This window comes from Onychostoma macrolepis, chromosome 04, assembly GCF_012432095.1.
Source record: "Onychostoma macrolepis isolate SWU-2019 chromosome 04, ASM1243209v1, whole genome shotgun sequence".
Lineage (NCBI taxonomy): Eukaryota > Metazoa > Chordata > Actinopteri > Cypriniformes > Cyprinidae > Onychostoma > Onychostoma macrolepis.
In genome coordinates, this window is record NC_081158.1 from 8,377,201 (window position 1) to 8,404,965 (window position 27,765).

Sequence of the window (27,765 nt, forward strand, 5' to 3'; positions counted from 1 at the left end):
AAAAACCAAAACACAACCCCATGTCATACTGTTCACAAAGGAGGACTAAAATATTTGGATAATGAATCTCTTGGACTGGTCTCTGAAGAAATTAGTTCATATTACGAGAATAGTCCATAGCAAAACATTCATTTCTTTTCACCTTATGCCCATTTTACCAGTTCCATGATTGAACACAAATTCTTTTTCTTCAGTAATTGTTATTTGTACATTTCATTTTTTTTCTAGTTGATCTGTTCTTTAATTGACATATCAGTTTAAACACTTCCATTGTTCTTCGAAATTAATTTAAATTTGTACATTCACCACAGTAATTGTTGTCATTGATGATATATATTATTTTATCATTTTAGCATTGTGTGTAAAGCAATAGGCAAACATTTAAAACAAACCTACCAGGCGACACTTTAATAAGGCTTCATAGGCTATCAATCAAGCAAACAGATGTTAACACAGTAAACTAAACTAGATTAATCCATCAGATAAAGTCAGACTAAGAAAGAAAGGTGAATAATGATAACAAAGGAGATTAAAACACGAGCACAAACGAACTGCACCGGTTTGGAGAGATTTGGACGGCATGGGGTGGAGAGTGACGTCACTGCCTCGAATTCTGTTTATTTCTAAGAAGGGGAAATATATTTGATGTTCATTTAAACGACACAAATCCAGCACAAATGAATGACACCATTTTGTAACAATTTAGATTGTATGGGGTGGAGAGTGACGTCACTGTTCGTAAAAAGGTTTATTTTCGCTATATAAAAGAAACAGTCAGTTACAGCGTTTCTTTTAATGGCACAAATCGGACACAAACGAATGACACCGGTTTGGAGAGACTTAGACGAACTGGGGTGCAGAGTGATGTCACAGCTCCCGAAAACATTTTGGTTATATCTAAAGAAGGAAAATAGATACAGCGTTTGTCTTAACGGCACAAAACGAACTGCGCTGATTTGGAGTGATTTGGGCAACATGGGGTGGAGAGTGATGTCACACGGTCAAAAAAAATAATGTTTAATATCTCAAACACCAAACCAACATAAACGTTTGTTTTTGCGGCACAAATCAGCACGAACAAATGGCATAGTTTTGGTGATTATTTCTTTTTATGGGGTGCCAACTTCACGGAGGTTACTGCAACCCCTTCAGCCGTGACTTATTGACAATACAGCATGCCTCGAGTACATTATTGCTTTTATAAAACAGTTACCACACAACGGTGCGGTGCGGTGCGGTGGATGGTGAACAATGCAACATAACACCAGCAGGGGTCACTCATGATTCATTATATAAATAATAAACAGTTAATCTTGCTAATATAATACATGGAACAGTTTTGATGCTATGTATTGCGCAGTGATTCACAGAACAGTTGGGTGAATCGGTCATAGCCATTTACATTTAGTCATTTTGCAGACGCTTTTATCCAAAGCGACTTACAATTTGGGGAATACATAAAGCGATTCATCTTGGCAATCCGACAAACGAAGTGCTTGTAACACCAAGTCTCAGGCATTGTTTAAATAAGTACAAGCTAGCAAGGGAAGGAATAAATAAGGAGAAAGAGTTTTGTTTTTTTTAAAGCCATACTTTAATTTTTTTTTTTTTTTTTTAAACACAGCTATTAACCAATCACAATAAAGGACTGGAACTAACCATTTTATAATATTCTACATAATACAGTGAACTTTTAATACAGTAATAAGCTTTGAGATTTGAGTCTGTGGCAGAAGGATGTAGTTCTGCATACAAAATCATTTTGAAGACACTCAATTCTTATTTATTTACACTTGTGCCGTTGAACTGTAGTATAAATGCAAAATCATACTCATAGCCACGTGATATCGCTCTATATAATTTATACCTATGTTATTACACACATTGGAACTATCTAAATTTGCATAACAAAATACACAGAATACTGGGCAAACGTTAACCCTGAACTGTATTATACTGCTCCTTGACCAATTCACGATCAGTGCAACTAATGAATGTCTTTAAGTCATTTAAAGAGAATCACATGACAAGAAAACATTTGCACAGAAAACAGATATAGTAATCCTCTCCTCCTCCATACATGTCTGCCAGCTTCTTGAAAAAAGAAATTAATCAAACAAGAACTAGAGAGAAAAAAGAAATAAAATCACTCTACACCAGAATGTAACTACTTGCTAACTTTTTCTACTACACACAGATTCACTATCTCAATTACACAAAAACAAACACTTTCCAGCGTCTGTGGACTATTTCAAAAGATGCCTGTCTTCAGGTGAGAAATCAGTGCACCTGGTTACATCCAATTAGAGGGTCATAAACAAAAGAAAGAAACTCATACAGGTTTGGAACAACTTGAGTGTAAATGAGAGTTTTCATTTTTTTGGTGAACTATTGCTTTAAGACAAGTGAATGTCTCCTCTTCAGTGTGACGCCTTATGTGAAGTTTTCTTTCGATCTGGGACTCTTCTCAGTGATAGCAAGTGAAAGGCTTCTCTTCACTGTGAATTCTCATGTGAATATTAAGGTTTGCTTTCGTCTGAGCAAATTTCTACACAGTGATGGAAATTGAAAGGCTTCGATGAGTTACATGATTACATGATTCTTACAATGTTTCCTGTCCGAGAAACTCCTTCCACGCTAACGACATATAAAACTGTGATCTTGCGTGAGTCCTCATTTGGTTAGTAAGAGATATTCTACGTCTAAAATTAGATCCACACTGAGAGCACGTGAAAGACTGCTTCACAGAATGAATTCTCATCATGTGCTTTTTAAGGTCGCCTTGATTAATGAAACTTTTTTCACACTGAGGGCATGTGTAAGGCTTTTCTCCAGTGTGAATTTTCATATGGACTTCAAGGTTTCCTTTGTTAGCAAAACTCTTTCCACACTGTTGACAGGTTAAATGACTTCCAGCTCCTGTCTTTTGATCTTTTTTTGGTGTGGTCTTTTTAATCTGTGAGCAACTATTTTTGCCAGTGAAATCATGTTTCTCATGCTGAACTTTGTCTTCCATTATATTCAGTTCTTGACCCTCCTCTTTCAGCGGTATTGGGCCTAAAGCAAAAAAAAAAAAGACCAATACAAGTTAACTCCACAAAGCAACAGACATTAATACATTTAGACATGTACCAGCAAAACCAACAATGTGTATACTAAATACTACTCATTAAGCTACTTAAAAGGATGTTGCCTATAATCTTTGCTTTCTTTAGGAAATGTCCCAAATAAGCTGGCAGTTATCAAACCCCTTATGAAAAAGCATGACACAGGAGAACTGGTCAGTTATAGACAGATCTCAAACTTTCCATTTTCATTAGAATCTGTGCTGGAATTATTTTGGCATTTGTGGACAATAATTAGCATGGTTTATGTCTCATATAACTGACCGCTACCACTTTGCTTGTGTAAATGTAGAAACATCTCATCAAACACATATATGGAGTGCCACAGGGCTCAGTATTAGGTCTTCTGCTTTTTATGCTTGCTATGTTTCCCTTGAAAGACACTGGGTTTCATTTGATTAACAAAAGTACTTGCAAACTTGTGTGAAATCAGGGTACAAACATTTTCACAAACACAGGGTTTCCACACCTTGGTTAACTTCAAATTCAAGGACCTTTCAAGGACTTTCCAGGTCCAATACCCTCAAATTCAAGGACTTAATGTGGGGACACATTTCAAGTGAGAGCAAAGATTACATCGCCTCATCTTGTAAGATACATTGTTACAGTTTTCATGTGTCAAACACAGCTATGCAAAAAAGCAATTTTTTTTTTTTTTTGCATTTATTTTTGGCCATATGACAGAAATCTGATATTTGTCGTATTTCTGTTCTGCATAAAATTGAATAATATTTGGTACATACTACACTGTATTCTAAAATGATCTGATATTAACTTTTGCATGGATTTTATTGAAAAGAGCTTAGGCTCATGTAACCAGAAGTTTTAAGATATATGAATATGCTTTTAAGTTTTTCTTGCCTCGTGGCTTTACATTATCTTAACAAGCAAAGCAATTCAACATTACATCCTTTGGATCTCTGGCAAGCCATTCTTTGTAATCTTCTTTGGTGAGCCAAATATCTTGAAACTTGCATTTTCCAGTCATCACGTTTCAGCCTATTTTTGCAATGTTTCACGGTGTGTCTGTGAAATGTTGAGGTACCATCTTAGTAGTTTCGGGTGTGTGTGAACGTCATAGCAACAAACAACACAAAGTACCTCACATAGGAAACACTTAACGTAACGCATAAATGTGCAACGTAAATCAAACAAGCTAGTGTGCACAAAGTGTTGGCGAAATAACACATTAGCGGACCGGAGGGAATAATATGGAATTTTCAAGGACCTGTATCTATGTTTGTTTATTTTCAAAAACTTTCTTATCAGATTCACAAACTTTCAAGGATTTCAAGGCCCCGTGGGAACCCTGCAAACAAATTATTTTTTTAGTTTATATACTACAGTTTCTTCTAAATTTACAAACAAATGTAGGAAAAACTGAAACCACAAAAGACATCTCTCAGACTAATAATGTGGAAAGCCCTTATATGGAGATGGTTTGGGTGTCTCACAGACTGCCACTTTGCCATTTCCAGTGAAGTTTTTTTTCTTTCTGTGACTAACCGACTAATTACAATTTGGTCAGCCTCTTCTCATTGACTAACATTTGGTCTACTACTGGGGGCAGCCCTACAGGTCAGAACACATTTGAACTGTACAATAAAAACCTGTGTGGGACGGAAAGAAAAGTTATCTTGTCCTGCTCCCACCTGCAACATTCATATTTTTTATCCTGCTCCCACCCACAAAAGCCCTCATAAAAGTAGCCTATATAGATTTTTTTCAGTACATCTATGAAATTTACATGAAATATTAAGTTCTGTAACATCCCGTAAGTTCCACAACATCCCTGCATTAACACTCCAGATAAAATATTTGTTATTTAAGCATATATTAAGCAAGCATGGGCTGCTGCATGCATGGTTTGGAATGACAAAATACGAGCAAAGAGCCCTCCCTTTATAATCAGTAAAGCTGACATCTCAGTTCATCACAATCTCGCAAAGCGCTGTTATAACACAATAAATATATGCACAATGAATCTTTCATAATGACTTCTTTTTGTGTGTTATAAGAGCATTTCAATTGCATTTGCAACTAAAAATAGATGTGTACAAACTGGAAAATGTATTTAGGAGCATGAGTGTGAATACAATTTCTTACACACACACACACCCACACACCCCCGGAGCAGTGGGCAGCCTTGCTCCAGCACCCGGGGAGCAATTAGGGGTTCGGTGCCTTGCTCAAGGGCCCCTTAGTCATGGTATCGAAGGTGGAGAGAGTGCTGTTTATTCACAATTCCCACCTTCAATTCCTGCCGGTGCGAGAATCGAACCAGCAACCTTCAGGTTACAACTACCCCTATATAATAGCTATTACAATATCATTCAATAATCTCTCTTTATACCTGATGTTCATATTTAGCTCCAGCATATGTCATTAAATCATAAACAAGTTTTTGTTCGAAGCTCCCTTTGTTCTTCTGACTGAAAACATAATATATTGGGACTGGAGAGAGTTCTAAAGCTACTCATGGTTGTATTTTTGATGGAAAAATTATAAGAAATGACCATTCTTTCTAAATGTCATGTAGACCTAAACTGTGACTACAGAAACAGACGCGACTGAAGTAGCTATGCGTGTCTCTTTCTTTTGTGAAATAATGGTAAATATCACTTCATTTCTGTGACTAATTAATTATCTATCCTGACACAAAATAATTATTCAATGTAGCACTTATTGTTGTAAAACATCGATGCTTTGGCTTTAAATATTTAAGCAAACAGTAAAACATGCAATGACACGGCCGCTTTTATCATGATCGCATTAGTTCCAGTGATTTATTTCTGATTAGATTTCTGATAACTTCTCTTTGTTGGTGAAATGATGGGGTTGCGCGACGTTGTTCCAGAGAGCCATGTAAATGCCGCCCTATATTGTGCAGCCCTAGACTGAACTGTGTGAGTGTGTGCATCAGTGAAACGCAAATTTAGCTGCAGCCAATTGACTTTGTGCGACCTACCTTGTCCCACTCTGTTACCCACAAGTGGTTTAAACCACTCTGTGAGCCCTGGTTTAAAGCAAGGCTGTGACAATTCTCTCTTGACCAATCAGTGATCTTTACACGTCACATTTTTGTATCAGTACGGGTGGTACTAAAAAAGTACCAGGTACTAGGTAATGTACACAGTAGAAAACCCCCTAAAAGTGAGGCGTACCAATCCGTACCATGCAATGGAAAAGCGCCATAAGGTGGATATCATGTTATTCATGCTTTGTTAATCTGCTCTTTGTAAAACTGATGTAATTTAAATTATGTTGCTTGTATATGGAAATAAATGATTAAGATACACAAATACTTACTTGTTTGTGTCTCAGTATCTTCATGTTTGACTCTGAATGTTTCTTCAATCTTCAGGTCTTCACTCTCCTCTTTAATAAACGCCATCTTTATAACAGTGTGTCGCGTGGATCTCAGTCGCTTCAGCAGTTTTTCTGTGTTTGAACACTTTCTCCTGTTTAAGATGAGAATAACAGAAAGAAAATAAATGCAAACTAAATTTCTGTGTCTCAGTCAGCTCCTAGTTCAGTAGTCAGTCAGAGTGATAGTTAATGGACTTATATGTACTAAATGGCAAAAAATAAAAAAAAACAATAAATAACTGAACCAAGTGAATAAAAGAACAAATTACAGACAATTACCATTTAGTTTTAATATTTTAATATTGCTATTGTTTGTAAAAGTTCATCACACGTGTTTGTGTTTTTAAGCAGCACGTGATTCGAGCGATTCAAAACAGTGAATCATTTGTGAAGCATTGATTCAATTGACTTGGAGTTTTGAAAAGATCCGTTTCTCCATCACTGAATGACTCCGTGTTTATGATAATATGATTCAGTATAACAGGGAGCGAAATGAGACGCACATCTTCTGTTTCTCGCGTGGACGCGCTTTACTCACAATAACCTTCATAATGTCAGATAAACTATTACAATGTCACATTCAGTATTGATAAATTAACTTTACAACGCTCGTAAAAACTATAAAGTAGACAGACCGCGTTGTATCGATTTAAACACTTAAAAAAAATTTAAAACCACAAACCTTTCTTCAGCTGAAACACAGACGCAGGGACGCCGCTTTATGATGTCATATAACCAAATCAAAATAAAAATCCTGTGCACGCGCTGCTGCCTCTGCATCAACTCAAATTATTTAATAAGCATTTACATAAAGAAAACACATACGATTAATTAAACAGGTCAGAGATATTTTATTCTTAGTGAAATACGTATTAAAATACATAGTTATTGTGAACTGGTGAATTATACACTCGTGTGTGTGTGTTTATATCTACCTATCTGTCTATCTACAAGTTATTATATATTCTTGAGGAAATTAAAAAAATTATTATAAATGTTTGACGATTCCATTGAAACTACATTTTATGCAGATAATAATATAATATAAATTGGGCTGATAAAAATGGGAAACAACACCTATTATACCATCACATCTAAATTTAGATTTACTAGAACTCTAATAGACTTCATCTTCATCAATTGAAAAGAGCAGATCATAAAAACATAATTTAATTACAGGTTTATCAGACCATAATATGGTACTGGCAGTCAGTAAACTGACGAAACTACAATAACAATTTAAAATTCAAAGAGCAGATAGAATTAGGTTTGGTATACTGACATGTAAAGAAAGTCTGTTTGAATTAGAAATTAATAGTTTTGATTGGTAAGACAACATCTTTGACAAATTTGGTTAATAAACATTCCACGCTATTAAAATGTCCAAACCAAGTGTAAACAGGGCCAAAATCAACTTTCAGTGACCCCGGCCATACGCCCAGGAGAATGGGCTGGGGGCTTAAGGATGGGTGAAGGGAAAGTTGTGAAAATGGTTTTCTTTGAGATCTTCTCTTCAGATTAGAAACTGTTTTGTTGCATGGCATCTGTTTTTTTGCAAGTTTGGTTTCATGGGGAGATTTGATTGAGACAAATTCAACTGTGTTTTTGTGAACCATGGGTGTTTTTGACAGTTTAAACACAATAGATGCTAAGTGTAATTCAGTACCCCAGCTGGGATGTGCCTGCTGGTAAAACTGTAGCCTATATCAAAAAGTTTAAACTGGTTGTCGGCGCCAACAGCCTCATGGGCAGCGCGTCGACATGTAGCGCAGTTGCGCCCGTGTTCATATCTCAGCTTGCAGACCTTTCCCGATCGAAGTGGAGGACCCTTGCTGCTGCCTCATGCACCAGACGGCGTGGAGAGTGGAGATGAATTTAACATGCTCTTTTTGTTTACCACTAGCGCATGCTGATGATTTTGTATTCTTCTAGTAACGTGCATCGTATCATACGAGTCAACAGTTGTCATCATCGTACCGTCTACACACACACACGTCGTAGCCAAGTTTATTAGTTCCATGTCGCACAGTGTGACATGCAGTGATCTTATAGGATTGCTAAAATCGTTAAACTGGCAAGGCACCACAGCTGTATCTCTCTTGCAGTTTGGAAGCGGTTGAAATTAAAATAAGTGATTGTACGTTGTGAGCAAATAGTTTGTAGAGATCTGCCAGAAGCAGCAGCCATTATGAACAGCTGATTTGTACAGAGTCATCTGATGACCAAACTACATCGGAATTCACAAATCAAGTGAGCCCGGGCCGATTTTCATTCACAAACCATGTTTTTAGCGAACCATACCTTCTGCCAAAAAGACAACCTCCCGAGTTGGTCTCGGTTAAATTTGCTTCTGTGGGGTCTGAGATTGATTGGAGTGTCCACAAACGGGCCAAAAATCACGCAAACCACACTCAGAACCATGTTTGAAAATACCCAATAGGTCCCCTTTAATGAATTAATACATGTCTACATTAATGTAAGACAAGTCCATATACTTTTATTTATGCTGAAATACCAAGGTGCAGATAGTGTTACAAAAGTAAATTCATGGAAAAGGTTTCTCTCCAGTGTGAGTTCTCATGTGCCTGTTAAAGCTTCCTTTATGATTGAAACTTCTTCCACATTGTTGGCAGGTGTAGGGATTTTCTCCATTGTGTATTCTCATGTGGACTATAAGGTTGCCATGTTGACAGAATCTTTTTCCACACTGACAGCAGGTGTAAGGCTTTTCTCCAGTGTGAATTCTCATGTGCCTTTGAAGATCTATTTTACGAGTTAAGCTTTGTCTACACAGTTGGCAGGAAAACGGCTTCTCTCCAGTGTGAATTCCCATGTGCCTGTTAAGAGTTCCTTTTTGAGTGAAACATTTTCCACACTGTTGGCAGGTGAAGGGACTCTCTCCAGTATGAATGCTCATGTGCCTTTCAAGATCTATTTTACAAGTTAAGCTTTTTCTACACAGTTGGCAGGAAAAAGGCTTCTCCCCAGAGTGAATTTCCATGTGCCTGTTAAGATTTCTTTTTTGCGGGAAACTTTTTCCACACTGTTGGCAGGTGAAAGGTTTTTTTCCATTGTGAATTCTTATGTGGACTTTAAGATTCTCATATTGATCTTCCTCTTCAGTTTCATCAAGTATTTCTTTCTCCTCTTTCAATGCCATTATGTCTAAGGTGAAAAAACAAACAAATAAAAGTTTAAAATAGCAGCTTAATGGCACAAGACAACAGGTATCAATTCATTTAGGGTATGTTTATAGGACAACAGAATTCTACAAGCAGGAATAACTGCAGGCTGGAGCAATGGGCATGGGTTCATTTATACTAATCGCAAACATTATCTGCACCTCAGTATTGTAAAACATTATATAACAGTATACAATAACTTATTGAGTGTAAATTTTAATTCAAATTGTTAAATGAATGCCACCTTATTGGGCCAAAAGCCCTCCCTACACCTACCCGATACTTTATTTTCAACTTTTTGATTATTTCCTTCATTCTTATTAAAAATAAATGCTTTTCTGATCTGATTTGAAATTTGAAAAGGGAGGAAAAAAGTTTGCCAAAAGGCGGATTCGAACCCGGGACTATCGCATCAAAACCATTATGACAAATTTTCCCCCTGAAAGTAAACAGCGCTGATTACGTTCTTGGATACTCTCCAAAATGACAGAAGACATAACTCCGGGGAAAACTGTTAAACAAATTATGTTGTTTTTGTTTTCTTTGCGCACAATGAGTATTCTCGTAGCTTCGCAAAATTGTAGTTGAACCACTGATGTCACATGGACTGTTTTACCTGGGAACATTACAGTTGCATTGCTGTCTGTGGGAGGGACAGAAGGCTCTCAGATTCCATCAAAAATATCTTAACTTGTGTTCCGAAGATGAATGAAGGTCTTACGGGTTTGGAACGACATGAGGGTGAGTAATTAATGACAGAATTTTCATTTTGGGGTAAACTAACCCTTTAAACATTTTGGTTGGACTTAGGTGTGTTTTGGTCACATTGTTTTAACCGTTGGAGGTGCTGCTAATGTTTGCATCCTCTCAGCCTTGACAGCAAAAATACTGCTGTCCTTTCTAACAAATTAATTACTTTATAATCATATGACAACGTGTAGTAGTGTTCTGTATACGTACGGTTTCATTGTTGATGTTTTAAATCGACATCTGTAGTGTCCCGGTCTGTGCAGAGAGCAGTGTCACATGTCAAAACAAGCAGCAGGAGTAGTCAGTGAAACCACCGCTACAAGCCGCTCTTGTACTGTATAATGACAGTGGACCTTCTGAGCTGCTCCAGCAACGGACGCAACCCATAAAAACCATCTGCATGTATTTTTGCCAATAGCTGATAGTTAACTGGCAAAACAGATCAAATGGTTGTACTTCCAAACACAAAAATTCTGCCTTTACATTTCATCTCCGTTGCCACAAAAAAAAAAAAAAAACAGTTATGATCAAGGCGTCCTCCAATCACCATATTGTTAACGTTTGTAAATACTGCACATAAAGACAGGAAGGACAGCTGATCGTCCTTATAATGCCAGATCACATGTGACCATAGTGGAGTAACATCTCACAGCAAGAGCTGGCAAAGCTGGTTCAGGCCATGAGGATGAGATGTTCTGTACTTAAACCAGCTTCTGGTACACAAAATAATGATACTTTTGATATTGACCTTTTTGACGTTCATACAAATATTTACACTTTTTAAGAAATTTGCTAAAAATGTTTAGTTATGAAATATGAAAGGCACTAAGCGCATCTGGTCCAGAACCAGCCAAAGCCTGAAAGCAGACGTGAATTTAGCAGTTAATCATATGGCACAATGAACGCTTTAATCACACTGGTGTGATCATACACATCAAAGTGTTACTTTATGTCCGAAATCGTGATCACGTGTAAACGGCTTCTTACCAGTGTGAATGTTCATGTGTTTTTTAAGGTTTCCTTTTTGAGTGAAACACTTCCCACACTGTTGGCAGGTGAAAGGGCTTTCTCCAGTGTGAATTCTCATGTGAACATTTAGGTTTGCTTGTTCAGTAAAACTCTTTCCACATTGTTGGCAGGTGAAAGGTTTCTCTCCAGTATGAATTCTCATGTGGACATTAAGGTGTTGTTTATATGTAAAACTTTTTCCACATTGAGTACAGGCGTAAGGTTTCTCTCCACTGTGAATTCTCATGTGGTTTTTAAGATTGGAGTTACGAATGAATCTCTTTCCACACTGTTTGCATATGTAAGGTTTCTCCCCAGAGTGAATTCTCATGTGGACATCAAAGTTTTGTTTATGTGCAAAACTCCTTTTACATTGAGAGCATGTGTAAGGCTTCTCTCCAGTATGAATTCTCATGTGGTTTTTAAGGCTTGTTTTTCGATTGAAGCTCGTTCCACACAGTTTGCAGGTATAAGGCTTCTCTCCAGTGTGAATTCTCATGTGCATTCTAAGAGTTTCTTTAAGAGCAAAACTTATTCCACATTGAGAACATGTGTAAGGCTTTTCTCCAGTGTGAATTCTCATGTGGGAAGTAAGGTTTCCAAATCTTTTGAAACTTTTTCCACACTGTTGGCAGGTGAGTTGACTTCTATTTTTTGTCTTATAAGCTCTTTTTTTTCTCTTTTCAGTCTGTGAGCAACTAAATGATTTTTCTCCAATTTTGAAATCATGTTTTTCATACTGATCTTCACCTTCCTTTTCATCGAGTTCTTGACTCTCCTTTTTCAGTGACATCAAGCCTAAAGCAAAAAAAGACAAATGCAAGTTAAAACCAGTTTTAATGGCTCAAAGCAACAAACATCAAAACCAACATGTATACTAGATCTTATACACACTAAGCTACTAAAAGAGGTGTTAAATGTAATTACAAAACCTTTCCTCATTATTGTTAACTCTCTCCACGACATGTTCCAGAAAAACTTTAAAATTGGCAATAATCAAACCTCAAGCAAGATAATTTAATTATAGCCCAATCTCAAATCTGTTATTTATTTAAAAATGTTAGAAAAAAAAAAGTCTCCTGTCAACCGTTCATTTTTTTGCATACAGTAACAGTATCTTTCATGATTTAAGCCCCATCATAGTACAGAAACTGTGAATAAATAGACATTTCAAAGTATGGAGTGCCACAGGGCTCAGTATTGGGTCCTCTGCTTTTCCCCTGGTATGTGCTTCCCGAGGGACATTATTTCAGTTTTATGCAAGTAATACACTTTAATTTCCTCACGTCATGGCAAAGCTTCTTATCTCTTCTCGAGCAGAGTCAATGAGTGCGTTTACATGGACCCTCTTAATGCGATTATAATGAGATTTTGGCGATATTGCGATTATGCTTTACCTCATGTAAACGCAATACTTTGATCTAAATAATACGATTAAGCTCATAATCACAGCAAGCATAATCGTATTAACATAGGCGGTGTACGCCGATTTTAATCGGAATACACAGGCATGTAAACACCTTAATCGCAGTATTGCCGCTCTGACCAAAGTGCGCATGCGCTTGTGACATATATGAATAACGTGACACGCACCTGTAATAATACGGAGATTAGAAACGATGGAGGGGAAGAAAGCATCGCATTCTGAGGAAAACACAACAAGCTGCCAGCAGTCTCTGTGCAACATGATCTCACAGAATTCCGTGTAATGTTCACGGACTTAATTAACCTCCGAATCTGTGGTGACATCACGGAATCGCCGAAAATTCCGTGATGGACTCACAGAAAAAATTCTGTGATGGGCTCACAGAAGTGATACCAATGTAAGTCAGTGACAGGCATCAGCCGTGCTCCACGCACGGAAACCAGTGAATCCGTGCATGGACCACGGCTGATGCCTTCTGTGAGCCCATCACGGAATTTTCGGCGATTCCGTGATGCCACCACAGATTCGGGGTTAATTAAGTCCGTGAACATTACACGGAATTCTGTGAGATCAGGTTGCTCTGTTCCTTACCCTCATCCAGAAAGGACGAACAGAATGCGACGGCAGCGTATAGGCAAACAAATTCCATCATATTTCTATCATGGCGCCGAAAAAGCATGGAATACAGCGATACAAAATCATTATGCATTAGACGTAAATAGATTAAAACAGCGACCAGTAACACTGCTCTTTCTGAGTCCATCATTTGTGCTGTCCAGTGGGGTATGTGAATAATGGCAGAAAAAATTAACCACAATTCTTAGCGAATAATAAGAATAATGGAAATTGCATGTAAATGGGTGTAGGGTTTGATACATAAATATAATTTTAATTTAGCTCAAAGGGAATCATTTATGATTTTATAGGTAATTTGAACAGAATCACTGTTCTGCGGCTGATCACTGAGTCGGCAGCGATTCACTGAACGAGCCGTATAACATCAACTCTGCACTGGATATTAAAATCCAAAATATAGTGAACACACTATTAATAAGCACAGTAACAAGATTGGCAGATTAAGACATTAACTTGTAAGCACAAAACACAAGATACTTCTCTTTTGAATATAAATAAGACTTTATTTATATAAACCTAAGACAAACTAATCTAACATGAACACACGCATTCACACATTCACACGTTGCAGAAAGAGAGAAAGGATGAGTTTAGAGAATGAGAATGTGAAATCCCAAGTTTATAGCAATATGTGCTATTGCATAGACCTGAACAAACCATCAATCACGTAATTAACCCTCGCATTGAGTTTCTCAATGAGGCTAAAATTTATATTAAATGCACCAGTTCAGTTAGAATCTGGAGTTGTTTTACTTGCGTTGCCTTGTGTTACAGGGATTCCCTTCTGTCTTCGTCGTCGTTGCAGGAAAGGGGTTTTCCCGAGTTGGTGATTGGCTGGAAGTTCAGTAGTCTTTGAAGTGATGTCTTGGGAAGCCAATGGTTGGGCGTTGGCTGAGGATGGTCTTGGAGTCAGTTGCTGGTTGAAGTTTGAAGCGGGTGCAGTCGGAGCTGGACTTTGCGGCAAACTTAACTTTTGAACACGAGACTCAACGGAAAGAAAAGAAACTAAAGTAAAAGAATAAAATGAGTAACGAGACTAGGTGGTTTTTCCTTAAAGTCATTCAATAGTTATTAGAAAGACATACATAATATGTGCTTAAAACATGATAGTCTAATGTGTGGTTACATACATAATATAGTGTTATGCCTAGAAAAGTTCCTTTTAGGATGATTTTATATGCATATGAAAAAGAAAGTCTCTGTGTAGATCTGTGGAGACCAAAAGACATGTTCTTTGGACAGAAGGATTTCCGTCTGGTTCTTTGTCTTCTATGTGTGGGGGAAGAGTCAATCTAAAGAAGCTTGTGATTTCTCTTGTGGAACACATGTGATGGCCATCTCTTTGACCATTAATCTTGATTATTTACCCCAAATGTGACGATCTCCTTCCTGCGTTGAACACTTATCAATAAGTGTTCTTTTGTCTTAATGTTGCAAACTGTTCTGGGAGAGGCTTGTTGGTTAGGCTTGCTCCAGAGGTCGGAGATAGGCATCTTTACGACGTTGTCATGTTCTCCTGGAATTTCGGCTCCTCATGTTTCGATGTCCTGATCGAATCTTAGTTTTGTCTGACTCGTTCTGATGCTACACGGGAGTAAGAGCTTTGCTCTTGACATGTAAACATCAAAATGCGATTAAGTCCTTACTCTGATTATTGGAAATAATCGCAATATTCGTGCGCATGTAAACGTAGTCAATTTTAAAAATCTGCTAATTACACTGAGCTTTGAATGGCAAAGTCCTCAGTACTTAAGCAACCTTCCACTGTGAAAAAATCCATCATTTTTATCAGACACAAACATTTTGGCCTAGAATTGTTTTTTTCCTGTATGACTTCTAAACTTTTTAATAGCTTTCATTGTCTGAGATTTAAGCTCTTTCAGTTTAGGTCTAGACCAGGGCTATTCAATTGGCGGCCCGCGGGAGCTATTCAATTGGCCCGCCAACCATCTTCAATCGGTCCGGGGAAAAAGTCGCACACAAGCCTCAAATTGTTTTTGCTCTAATTAGTTTGTCCACAAGGTGGCAACACTGACCCGGGCCGTTGTTTCACAGCTGAAAAAGAAAAGGAAGACACTCAATTTACCGGAAACCGCAACATCAATAGACGGCAATGTTGACAAGCGCTCATGTGAAGGGATTATGAGATATCTGCAAAACTAGTCGCTGATTAACTTTTGTAGTTTGAATAAATATTAATTTATATACATATACAATTTATAGTTTGTGAAGACGGTTTCAAGTTCACTTAAATCAAAAGTTGTAATTTTTCAGAGCCTATTAAGTGTTAAAAATAATGGCTTTCAATTATACTGTAATGTTGTATGGCTATAATTAATGGCTAAAATTGAGGGAAAACAGGGTGTCTACAGATATGAACAAGTTAAATTTAAGACTTAAGACCTTTTTAATACCACCTTATGAAAAATTTAAGACCAAACCTGTGAAGGAAATACACATTATATTACATATGTAAATGTAATATTTAATGTGTTTTTAAATTTAAAAAGAAAACAAAATATCAGCGCTGTCAAAAATTCTATTTATTATTACGATATATAGAGAACTATCTGCAGACAATATCCCATACAAAATATCCCCTCAAAAGCTCCGCATCAGCAATATTTTTGGTGGTGTAAATGAAGCAATATTTTCATCAGTTTTCTATTTAGCTTTTACATATTTAAATCTGCATGTTTTTAATATTTACCTCCATAAAGTCCAATATTTTTTAACCTCATTAAATGTATGCGTCATCTTTCATGTCAAATTCTTACAACTGATGAAGAAATTTAATATACACAACAGGGCTGTTAGCAATCAAATTAAATAATTTGCACTACAAATTTACAACCGCAATAATGTTATGAGATTAATGTTTTAAATAAAAATTTTTGAATATACAAATAAGAAATGATGGTGGAAAAATGCATACTTTAGTATGTAGGTGGCGGTAAGTCACTTATTAATTCAACCGATTCAATCAAAGCACTGAATCGTTCAGGAAAAAACATGCGAGTGCTGTTTGGAGAATGTGCAATATTTCTGATCTTTGTTTGGAGCTATTTTCGTTCTGTGAGTTTCTTTATGTTTGCTGTTATGCTCATTTGATTTGATTTTTCCATATAAGTCTCTCACAGAGACAGGCAGCACAAGCCTCAACAGCGCAACATTGATACCAGAAATACACTATCCATTATCAATCGCTGTTTACGCCGAATGTAATAAAATGTCACTTAAGTTTTAATCAGGCTATTTGTTCTGTCGGGCAAGTAAAATCCTCAAGCAATTTTTCAGCAAACTTGCATTAACCCATTTAAAGCAGCTAGGAGGCTTGTCAGCGAGCTGGTGGTATTCGACCTGCATTCTGCTACCGCAATTCTCTCTGATGACGCAGTAACTACAGGGGGGGGAGGGGGGGGGGGGATAATCTTCAGTCTGTCCAATGATTGTAAACCGTCACTGGGTCCGTCAGACTGGTGAAACTTTATGTAATGAGACCAAGATATTTAAGACCCACTGAATCTGAATTTAAGACATTTTAAGACTTTTTAAGGCCTTTTTAAGCAAAACTTTATTTAATACATTTTAAGACTTTTTAAGGACCCGCGGCCACCCTGGAAAATTAATTTAATAGAGATATCAATAACATTATTGGTATCAATGATGCTGGCCTTCATTAATTAGCCTTTTTCACACTTCCGCGTTTCTGGCTTCCGGTGACGCTTGCAGGGTAAAAGTTTTTCCGGTGACAACAGCGTCCGTACTGAATAAGAATGAATTCGAGAATACGTTTTTTTTTTTTTTTACAAATTATATCCTATGAAAATGCTTGAACTGCCAGTACTGTACTCTACAAAACGCAAACATTTCACAGTTAACCGTTTTGTCAGCTCGGGTCATCACAAATACAAGTTTGTTTAATTCTAAATGGTGACAGTTCAGTTAGCTTTGCCATTCTGTCCGTTTGGTGCTGGCTGTGCATTATGATTCTCCATGTGATTTTTTTTCGCTATCATTATTATTATTATTAAAGTATTGTTGAATTTTCTACTTGCTCTCCTTTGCATTAATGTGATGGAGTAGGCTAAATGTACGTTGTATAATGTGCCCTGGGAAACGCATATTAAACAAGAGATGACTCTGTTGCTTTGTTCCTGTTCTATCGGGATTACGCTGTTGTGTTGAGTTTAATATGCTTCAACCGGACTGAGAATTGTTTAATGTATTCTTGGAAAAATGTGCATCTGGACATAAATGTTGTCATTTTGAAGTAATTTATCATGTTGTGCTGATTCAAGGGGAAATTACGAATCACGACATCATGATAAATTAAAGTAAATTGAGAAAATACGCGCAAATGTTCTGGAGATCAAAGACTATTTAAAAAGGGACTTTGCTGGAGACGGAGATTAGATCCATCCAGCGCTATATTAAGTGCGTTATCTCACGAGTCAGCGGTCTGAGTTACAAACAAGTAAAATGATATTTCTTTATAGATTATATAACAACAACTTGGAAAACAGACAAAACAGAAAAGGTAAGCAGCATTATTTGAGAAAAGGGCACACTGATATAATAGGCGCAGACCTGTAATAGTAGGCTACTTAGTAAAAGATGCCATTAAACCGTATTTAAAATATACCATCTTTATGTTGTTTCTACATTAATTTGGAGATTCAATGTGAAATTATGATAAGAAATATATTAGTATGCAATTAAATTGCAATTAATTACATAAAAAATGTGTGATTAATTAGTTATTTTTTAAATCTATTGATAACACTAATGTTAACTTATCATAGATGTTATTTTTGGTATAATATTTGTTTATTTTACAGCTGAATATGCTTTAATTTCTTACTTTATAGGCTACCCCCAAAAAGACATTGGGACGAACAGATATTATGTTGCTTCTCTAATTTTACATGCAAATATAGCCGAAATCACAGAACAGGAATTGTCTTTGTCTTGTCTTATCTTGTGTATTTTATTTGATTTCATCTGACGACGGCTCAATTATAAATTAGGATTTTTGTGCATACTAACTTCTTGGAAGTGAGAGCTGGTTATATATTCTTAAAGTGCTGCGTTTCAGTCACTATTTCATATTTATCCCGTTGACTGACAACAGAAACAGTAAAATATATAAAAGGAAAACAGTTTTAGTGAGAATTTAGCTGCATTAAAATACAGTATGAGCACAGAGAGACAAACAAATGTAAAAGGCAATATGACGTGATGACGTCATGAATATGCTAATTAGCGTGTGACGTCATCTTGCAACATTTAGCGACTTTTCAAACTGGCTTTAGCTACTTTCCCATCTAAAGAAGTTGGCAACACTGATTCAATGTGACAATCTTAATACATTGGAGAGCCACCCAAATACAGTTGATTCTAACAATAGCCAACCTGTCTGCCAAAGCCATGCACTAAATATTATTATTCCATGGTCTGTCTGAATACTGGATTCTGTTTGGCTGGCAGGTATGCAGTATAACCATTTAATGCACAGGTAGTTAAAGTCAGTTTAATCAGCGTTCCATATTAATGCGCTGCTTTAATTGATGCACACTAACCAACATGCATTACTCACTCTCACACACACACACACACACACACACACACACACACACACACACACACAGAGAGAGAGAGAGGTCGGAGATCGCAGATTGGGCTGCAACACACAACTTGTCAACGCTTTCCTGCGATTTTTATTACTAAAATAAAAGATCTTAAAAAAAACTACATTATATTCCCCAGCAATGAGGTGATAAAAATTGCTGTTTTTGAAGTAACGTTCATTGTTTGTAGAGAAACGCGGAGACGCAGCAAGCAGGTACACACAACTGTTATCGCTCTCTCTCGATCGATCGATAATTAATTGAAATACATGCTATAATTCATTCAAATAAATGTAGTCTTACCGCACTATTTCATCTCTGTTTCAGATTTGAAGCAGGCAAAACGCTAGCGCTAACGAACATAACTGACGAAAATAACTGTAATTTTTACCCATTCGGTCAAATATTGCGCTGCAAAGAGCAATACAAGTTTTAACTTGTCTATAACTTGGCAAATGACCAATTGACCATGGAATAAGCGGGATAATCAACGGCTATCAACCGCGTCGGGTGGTTCTTAGCCTCCACGTCGTGCATTAAAGTCCTTTAATGCACGGCTAGCCGTTGATTATCCCTTACATATAACTACTTTGCTTTAACTTGGCATAGTCTAGTAATTTGGAAAAATGTTAAATAATGATGAACACATTGATGATTTAAATGAAAGATTAATTCAATATGTTTTTGTTTTCAAGTGGATGAATATTTTGGTGCAGTACAGATAAGCCACTGTTGCGTAATTATCTGATAGAAACTAATGGTTTTCAATTCAGAAATTGATATCAGGTTTAATGTTACACAAAATATTTGTCTAGGAATTGCACAGTGTTTTTCCCAATAATAACAAATGCCCAACTTGAAAGTAGGATCTTCTCAGGTTCACTAGAAGCCAGCATTAGCATTTGTCCGATCTCAATGAAACCGCTTCACATAAAACCACTTCAATTTGGACAATCATATGACATTCTTCAAAAACATCATTCATTTCTGTAGAGCTGGACATTTTAATAAGGATCAAATGAGTGAGTTCATCTTTGAGAATGAAAACCAACCTGTTTGTTCCTCTATTTCTTCCTGTTTGACTCTGAATGTTTCGTCAATCCTTATGTCTTCACTCTCCTCTTTAATAAAAGCCATCTTTATAACAGTGTCAAGTGTAGTCAGTGAACGGACTTTGGCCTGAAAAAACAAAACAGCTCAAAATTAGAGATGCATATTAATAAAGAAACACACACAGACTATACAGATAGTTATTTAGGAATTCATGATTTACATACTGAGTTTAGGTTTAACAGGTTCCACTTTAATAAAAAAAAAACCTTGCTTTATCATTACACATGTTTGTGTTGTTCTAGTTGCATTTACACTGTTTTGAGCAGCAGGTTCAGCGAGCGGTGATTCCAGAGCTTTGAATCACTGAATCGTTTTGTGATGCAATTGATTCCATTAACTCGGAGTTTCGAAAAGCTCAGTTTCTCTCATCACTGATGAACTGATGCATGCAAAGAGAGCGAAGCGAGACGCAGCTTTTACTCACGTGCGGATCACTTTATTTACACAAACTAACATTCATAAATGTCACCTAAAGTATTATAAGAGTAATTCAATAGAATTATGCCACTTTACACCGCTTGTAAAAACTACAAAACCGCTTGAACATTTTGTTTCGACACTTTAAATGCTTAAAAACACAAACCTTTCTTCAGCCGAATCACAACAGACGCGCGAGCGCGGCGCAGCCTTCTGACGTCTCATCACCAGACCAAAATAAAAGTCCCGTTCAAAATCACAAAATACGTATATAGCAGAGAAATTCATAGTTCAGTTCTTGGTGAAATACATAACTAAATGCATGATGTCCTGAAAATAGTTAAGAACTCATGAAGGGATGTGAGATTCTGTCTAAAAGTCACAGCTGTAATGTTTAGGTGCAGAAAGCATATGTTAAAAATAGCTAGTGCATGTGTTCATACATGCATTTAAGTAAATGCATATAAGAATCAGTGTTTTTTTCCTCCTAATATTAAAAATGCTGACATATACAGCTCATTTTAGTCTAAAATTCCTTTTAATATGAATAAAATGTATAACGATGATCTTTCAAGAATCAGTAGAAGATATAGCAATTAAAAACACATTAAAATATACTTAAAATAAGAATAAATATAATCTTTTCAATACCAAAAATAGAGTATTTCACATATTTTTAAGTGCCTATGCAGCGACACCTACTGAACTCTACAGAAAGCTCTGCTGGTTTCCTTAAATAAACATTACATTGTAATTCATGTTAATTATTTTCCAGGGCATCTGGTGCTGTAGATCCACATGAAGAGGATGGTATGGGTGAAGGTGAAGAGCAGCTTTCATATTATATGACCCATCAGTTACAAACACAATAGATTCAAACACATCAGATCAATACAGTTGCTCATTTACATCCCATGTAGTGCCAAATCACACCTCAATATAAGAAAGAGAATTATTTATTTATATCAATGTATTTCTTATTTTTGGTTGTGATATATGCAAACAGAAAGTGCATAATGCTCCTCATATTGTCATAAACATGAAGATTTCCTGGAACATGTGCGTTTAAGGAGGAAAGAGCTTATGCCAGAATTGAGAGCTGCAAGAGAGAGGGGAGAGATAGCCTATCTTCGTTATGATAAATTAATCACATATCCAGCATCAAAAGTTAAAAATGATAGCAATGAGAAATCAAAGTAGGTTTATGGCTGTCTTAAGTTAGCTTTATGAAATTGGATGAAATTACGAATTTTCTCTTTCTAAATCATGTCAGCATCAATCAAGCTACCAAGGAAAGGATTAAAATTAGCTCATATTAATATTTGTAGCCTTAGGAATAAACTTGTTGAAATATCTGATGTTTTGATTACAAATAATATTCATGCTTTGGCAGTAACAGAGACACATCTTGATCAAACTTTCTCAGATGATGTAGTAAATATAAATGGTTATAATATTTACAGGAAAGATAGAAATAAATATGGTGGAGGGGTTGCCATATATATTCAAAATCATATTCCAGTAAAAATAAGACAAGATTGAATGCCTGTAGATGTAGAGGCTCTGTGGCTACAAGTACAGTTGCCATTTGTTAAATCATTATTTGTTGGTTGTTGCTACAGAACACCATGTGCAAATAGTTGTTATTTAAGTGAATTATGTGATATGATTGATAATGTATGTGATATTGGAAATTAAATTTACTTGATGGGTGACTTAAATATTAATAGGATGTCTCAGGTTTGTTCCTTAAAGACTAAAGTGGTGAATGTAATTAATGCATGTAATTTAACACAAGTTATTAATCAACCAACAAGAATTCATGTATAGTCTTGGTGAGAGAACATTTACTTGTATAGACCATATTTATACAAATGCTGTGGAAATGTGTTCTAAGGGTGTATCTGTTCCTATTGGGTGTAGTGATCATAATATAATAGCAATTACTAGAAAAGCAAAGGTCCCTAAAGGAAGACCAAAAGTAATTTACAAAAGGTCATATAGGAAATTTTGTCAGAAATGATTTTGTGAAGATGTAAATAATATATGTTGGGCTGACGTTTACAAGGAAGGTCATCCTGATGATGCATTAGCAGCTTTTGAAAGACTGTTTTATTCTTTGGTGGATAAACATGCACCTATGAAAAAACACACAGTGAAGAATACGAGGGCACCATGGATTGATAATGAACTGGGGCCCGTTCTTCGTACATTGCTTATTACATCTGAGATCAAAAGACACATGCGAGATGATATGATCCAGCTACTCGTTATCTGGCTAATTAGGTTCTTCGAACGCACCTGTTGTTGATGATTAGTATGGCTGGATTGAGTTATCTGAGATCATTGTGCGTTCATGCGCTGGTTTAAAAGGGGATATGTATCGATAGTAGAAACACTGATCAGCAACGCTGTTATTGGTTGCCCACGATGGCCAAAGAGTGTGCCCACTTTTTCCTCAGCGGCAGAACAAGAGCTCTTGATGTGGAGGGCTATGGCGAATTCCAGAATTAATAAAAATGCCATGGAACACCTCAAAGGCTGCAAAAGCCAGGAGAGAGGGTTGGCAATTTCATTACTGGTAAAGAGGCTTTTAATTCTCTTTGTATAGACTACTGTAAAATAATTGGTAGCTACCTTGCATTTGGTGTAATCCAAATGTCAGCTACACTCTTCAACTGGTAAATCTTGAGTAGTGCTGAATTGCATTGACATGAAAGGAAGGCAGTTAAACCTAATTTGAGTAAAGGAAAAAATGTCTTTTCCTGTGTACCTCATTGTGATGAAAGTTGTTTTTTTTTTTTTTTTTTCTTCAATAGTGGAGACACTATCACTTTGCCATGATACCATTTATTTTCATTGCACAGGACAGTGAAGAGACCCTCTCGGATGAGTGTCCTTTGGAGGAAGTACCTGTAAGTGCATAACTATACATAAAAACACACTATATAATACACCCTATAAATTTGTATCAACTAATGTACTTTGTTTTTGACAGCAATTTGAGTTGCAGGAGTCTGCACAGAGGCCTGCAGAGAGGGAGTCTGCATTGAGAAGTGATACAGAGGTGGACAGTGTTGCATATCAGTTTAGTATTTATGTTTTGTTTTTTTGTGGCATGTGTTGAGTCCAATTTATTTTCTCTGCAAATGGCACATCTGTTCCCTCTATAAACGTAGCCTGCAGCATAAGGTTGAATATTTGGATTTAAAAAAACAAAAACTGAGGGGAGAAATAGAGCTCCAACAGCTAATGAAGAAGAAAACTGCACTACAAATAGAGTTGCTGCAAAAGGAACTTTAGAGCAAGTACTAAAACACCATTTCACAGAACAGTACTGCTGACCTTGCATAACTATATATATATATATTTTTTAAGTTCTTCTCAAAAATGGTGTTCCACAATCCTGTCCCGTGCAGCTCTGCCACTAGGTTGATCCAAGTGCACTGGCTGGAGGTCATCATCAGGCTGCACTTCCACCACAGGGGTCCTCTCCTTTCTAATGGTGGCAATGTTATGTAATACAGCACATGCGACAATAATGTCACATGCCCCATCAGGTGCAACCCTCAGACTTTTCAGACACTGAAATCTTCCCTTTAGTTGCCCAAAGGTCATTTCAATGCGTGCCCTTGTCCTGGCTAGAGCTGCATTGTAACGGGTTTGTTGTCCAGGGTTGGGGTCATAAAATACTGCCTACAGGCATAGCCCCTGTCTCCAACCAGGATCCCGTCGTAATCACCTGTACAATGGTAAAATGCAGTTCTGTTAGGCCCACAATAAGTGTGTGTGTGTGTGTGTGTGTGTGTGTGTGTGTGTAATACAGTGAGCCTATCTTCCTTACCACGAGTCATGCACAGATCCTGGCCATTTGGCTTCCACATTTGTGATATGACGCATCAAGTCACACACCATCTAAGACATTGTAGTCAATCAACTGCATACTTAAGGAATACACTGTGTATATATTACCCATCTAAAATATTAAGAATTGTGATAGTAACTCACCTGCACATTTATACTGTGAACCCCTTTTCGGTTCACAAAATCCCCTTCATTGGGGCCTGGTGGGGCCTTGATATGAATGTGTGTGCAGTCTATGTCACCAATCACATAAGTTTATTAAGGAAGATGAGTCATATTTATACAATAGATTCATACAACAACATAAACAATGTCTTAGGCATCCAATCAAAATACCTAAGATGTGTGCGAGCATGTGTGTGTTCTGCTTAGTCCCTGTTTTTGTGCGGGTGTTATCAGTGTGCCCAAGGTCTAGCTCTTGTTTTGTTAGTGGCTCGTTTCCACAGAGCAGTACAGTACCGTACGATTCGGGACAGCAAACCCTGATCTGGCTTGCGTTTCCACTGCCAACAGTACCCTTACTTTATAGGTGTGGTGTATGTCAGAAAGTAGCAATCGACGTCATTCGCACGCGAAGAAAAAAGCAGCAAAACCAACAGTGGAGGACATACAGCAGATCTTGTTTTTCCTTCTCAGCATGTGGCTGTTTGTCACAAGAAGTAGAAATGCTTTCTTTGAGCAAAGGCTGCAAGGAAAAACAGTCAAAGAATACAGGCAAATTTGGGAAATGTTAAAGGGGTGGTTGACTTTTTTTCTAGGCTTGATTATGTTTAAGGGATGCAGTCTAACGTGTTAATGCTTTGTTTTCAAAACAAAACAAAAAAAAAACTAATTTTTCACATAATTTACCTTTATTCTACACCACTCTGTCCCTTCTCTGATAAACGCGCTGATCGTTTCCTGCTTTTATGAACCCCTTCCCTCAGAAATAAGCGATGGGCTCTGATGGTTAGCTGGCACAGTGTGTTGTGATTGGCTAAACTGCCTCTAGTGTGCGTCTAAACGTCCCGCCCCTCAGCTCAGCGGCATGTGCTCCGGTTGTATTGGTAAGGGATAATCAACGGCTAGCTGTGCATTAAACGATTTGAATGCACGACGTGGAGGCAAAGAACCACCCGACGCGCAGCGCACTAGCAGTTGCCTCCGCGAAGTGCATTCAAATCGTTTAATGCACAGCTAGCTGTTGATTATCCCGTTTATGCCATGGTCATTTCCCAGCATTCACACATTAAAGATGTTAACAATATTTGCGCTGCAATATTTGACCGAAACGATAAAAATGACGGTTATTTTCGTATGTATTACTATTCAACCGTAACTGTATGTTACTATGGTTACCAATGTTTATAGGAAGCACATTAATATAGAACGTGATTAAACTGACCTGGAACTACCTGTGCGGTTAAACAAATTTAAATCAACACCTGCCAGCCAATCAGAATAGAGTATTCAGACAGACCATGGCATAATAAACAATGGTGTCGTCTATATTGCTTATCAATTTGAGCCCGATTGAGATGCAGAGGATATCAGTGAAGAGGATCGCGCAGAACCTGTGCAAGCACTGCTTTTAATGGTATGTTTTTGTTTGTTGTTGTCTCATACTTTTAGATACGCTGTTATTTGTAAATTCTACTGCTTCTGTTAGCTTTTAATATAAGTTTTTATCCTAAAGCTTTAATACAGTACGGTTGCGACACCATCCGACGTCCCCTAAAGAATTTCACGTATAAACATATAGTTCGTCTTCGTTATGGTGCCATATAAAGTTTTGGGTGTTTCACTTTTAATTTTTATGAAAGCTGCGAAAGTGCAGATAATTATTTGTCATGCTATACGTGGCAACCAGACGGCATTATTGAAGCTATTCTCTTTTATTTGCCGTCAAACGGTTGATCACTGCCATGTGTGTATCCTGTCGCAAAATGTGGCAAAAAGTCTTACACGACGGTAATAATGTGATTAAAGCCTGTGTGAACTGGAAGTTGCTGCTGACTTTATTTCAGTGTAGTGACGTATTTCCAGCTGAAACGGAATATTGAACAAAGGGCGGTATAATGGCTAGTCTTAAAAAACTTTCTTTAGCCCCTTGAGGTTAGAGGAGGAGTCTCTCCCGTCTATGCACATGTCCATAAAGTACGCCCAGAGATGCGGTTGTAACAATAAAACCCTGTGGTTTATTGATCACAATCTCTGGTTTACTTTCCAAACAAGATTACAAAATAAAACTTCCAAGAATGTGAAATGCGGTACCATTGCATGTGACTGAAGAAACTGTTGCTCTCCACCATCTAACTCTGTCCCCCCAAACAATGCTGCTTGACTATTATGACCTGCACTTTCGTGCCATAGTGACGCGTAAAGGAGGAGGAGCAACTAAATTCACATGACAGTTTAGTCCAAGAATTAACATAAAATTTCCTCATATACACCACTCATAACGTTTGAGATACAAAATAATAAATAAATCAGGCTTAATCACAAAAAAAATATGACTCCTACAGGTGGGATTTTATTTTTGCGCTCCTCCTCTCTGTCTCTCACTCATAGCAATCTAATGGTTGGAGGGGTGTGTTTAAGGATATCAGGGGTTAAAGCAAAAAAAAAAAAAAATCCCGAGTCTGAACTTTTTTCCAGGGGCGGGGGTAGCACATGACAATGACTGTGGCAACTTTAACATTTGAAAGGATACTATGGCAAAGTTATTGCTTTCCTTATTCAAACTTTATTTATTTTTTTTCATCAATATATGGTTGACCTGAAAATGAAAGCTATATATATATATATATATATATATATATATATATATATATATATATATATATATATATATATATATATATATATATATATATACACACACACACAGGTGCTGGTCATATAATTAGAATATCATCAAAAGTTGATTTATTTCACTAATTCCATTCAAAAAGTGAAACTTGTATATTATATTCATTCATTACACACAGACTGATATATTTCAAATGTTTATTTATTTTCATTTTGATGATTAGAGCTTACAGCTCATGAAAGTCAAAAATCAGTATCTCAAAATATTAGAATATTACTTAAGACCAATACAAAGAAAGGATTTTTAGAAATCTTGGCCAACTGAAAAGTATGAGCATGTACAGCACTCAATACTTAGTTAGGGCTCCTTTTGCCTGAATTACTGCAGCAATGCGGCGTGGCATGGAGTCGATCAGTCTGTGGCACTGCTCAGGTGTTATGAGAGCCCAGGTTGC

General features: G+C 36.9%; 1 protein-coding gene across 7 annotated transcripts; it reads right to left on the bottom strand.

Annotated features, from left to right (window-relative positions):
* Positions 1 to 1,465: 1,465 nt before the first annotated feature.
* On the bottom strand, positions 1,466 to 21,052 carry LOC131538730 (gastrula zinc finger protein XlCGF8.2DB-like). 7 transcript variants are annotated; one of them, XR_009270655.1, is made up of 5 exons: positions 20,823 to 21,052; positions 20,179 to 20,305; positions 11,414 to 12,232; positions 6,435 to 6,586; positions 1,466 to 3,057 (listed from the first exon to the last, which is right to left on the bottom strand). XR_009270655.1 is itself a non-coding variant. In XM_058772799.1 (5 exons), exons 2-4 carry the CDS (start codon positions 20,261 to 20,263, stop codon positions 10,641 to 10,643), a joined length of 945 nt encoding a protein of 314 aa, XP_058628782.1. In that variant the 5' UTR covers positions 20,264 to 20,305; positions 20,823 to 21,052; the 3' UTR covers positions 9,520 to 9,659; positions 10,637 to 10,640. The 7 variants fall into 7 exon arrangements, 6 of the variants coding, with proteins under 6 accessions (XP_058628784.1, XP_058628777.1, XP_058628781.1 ...); XM_058772799.1 differs by lacking the exons at positions 1,466 to 3,057; positions 6,435 to 6,586 and adding exons at positions 9,520 to 9,659; positions 10,637 to 10,681; XM_058772801.1 differs by lacking the exon at positions 1,466 to 3,057 and having other exon boundaries at positions 3,064 to 6,586.
* Between the last annotated feature and the right edge of the window lie 6,713 nt (positions 21,053 to 27,765).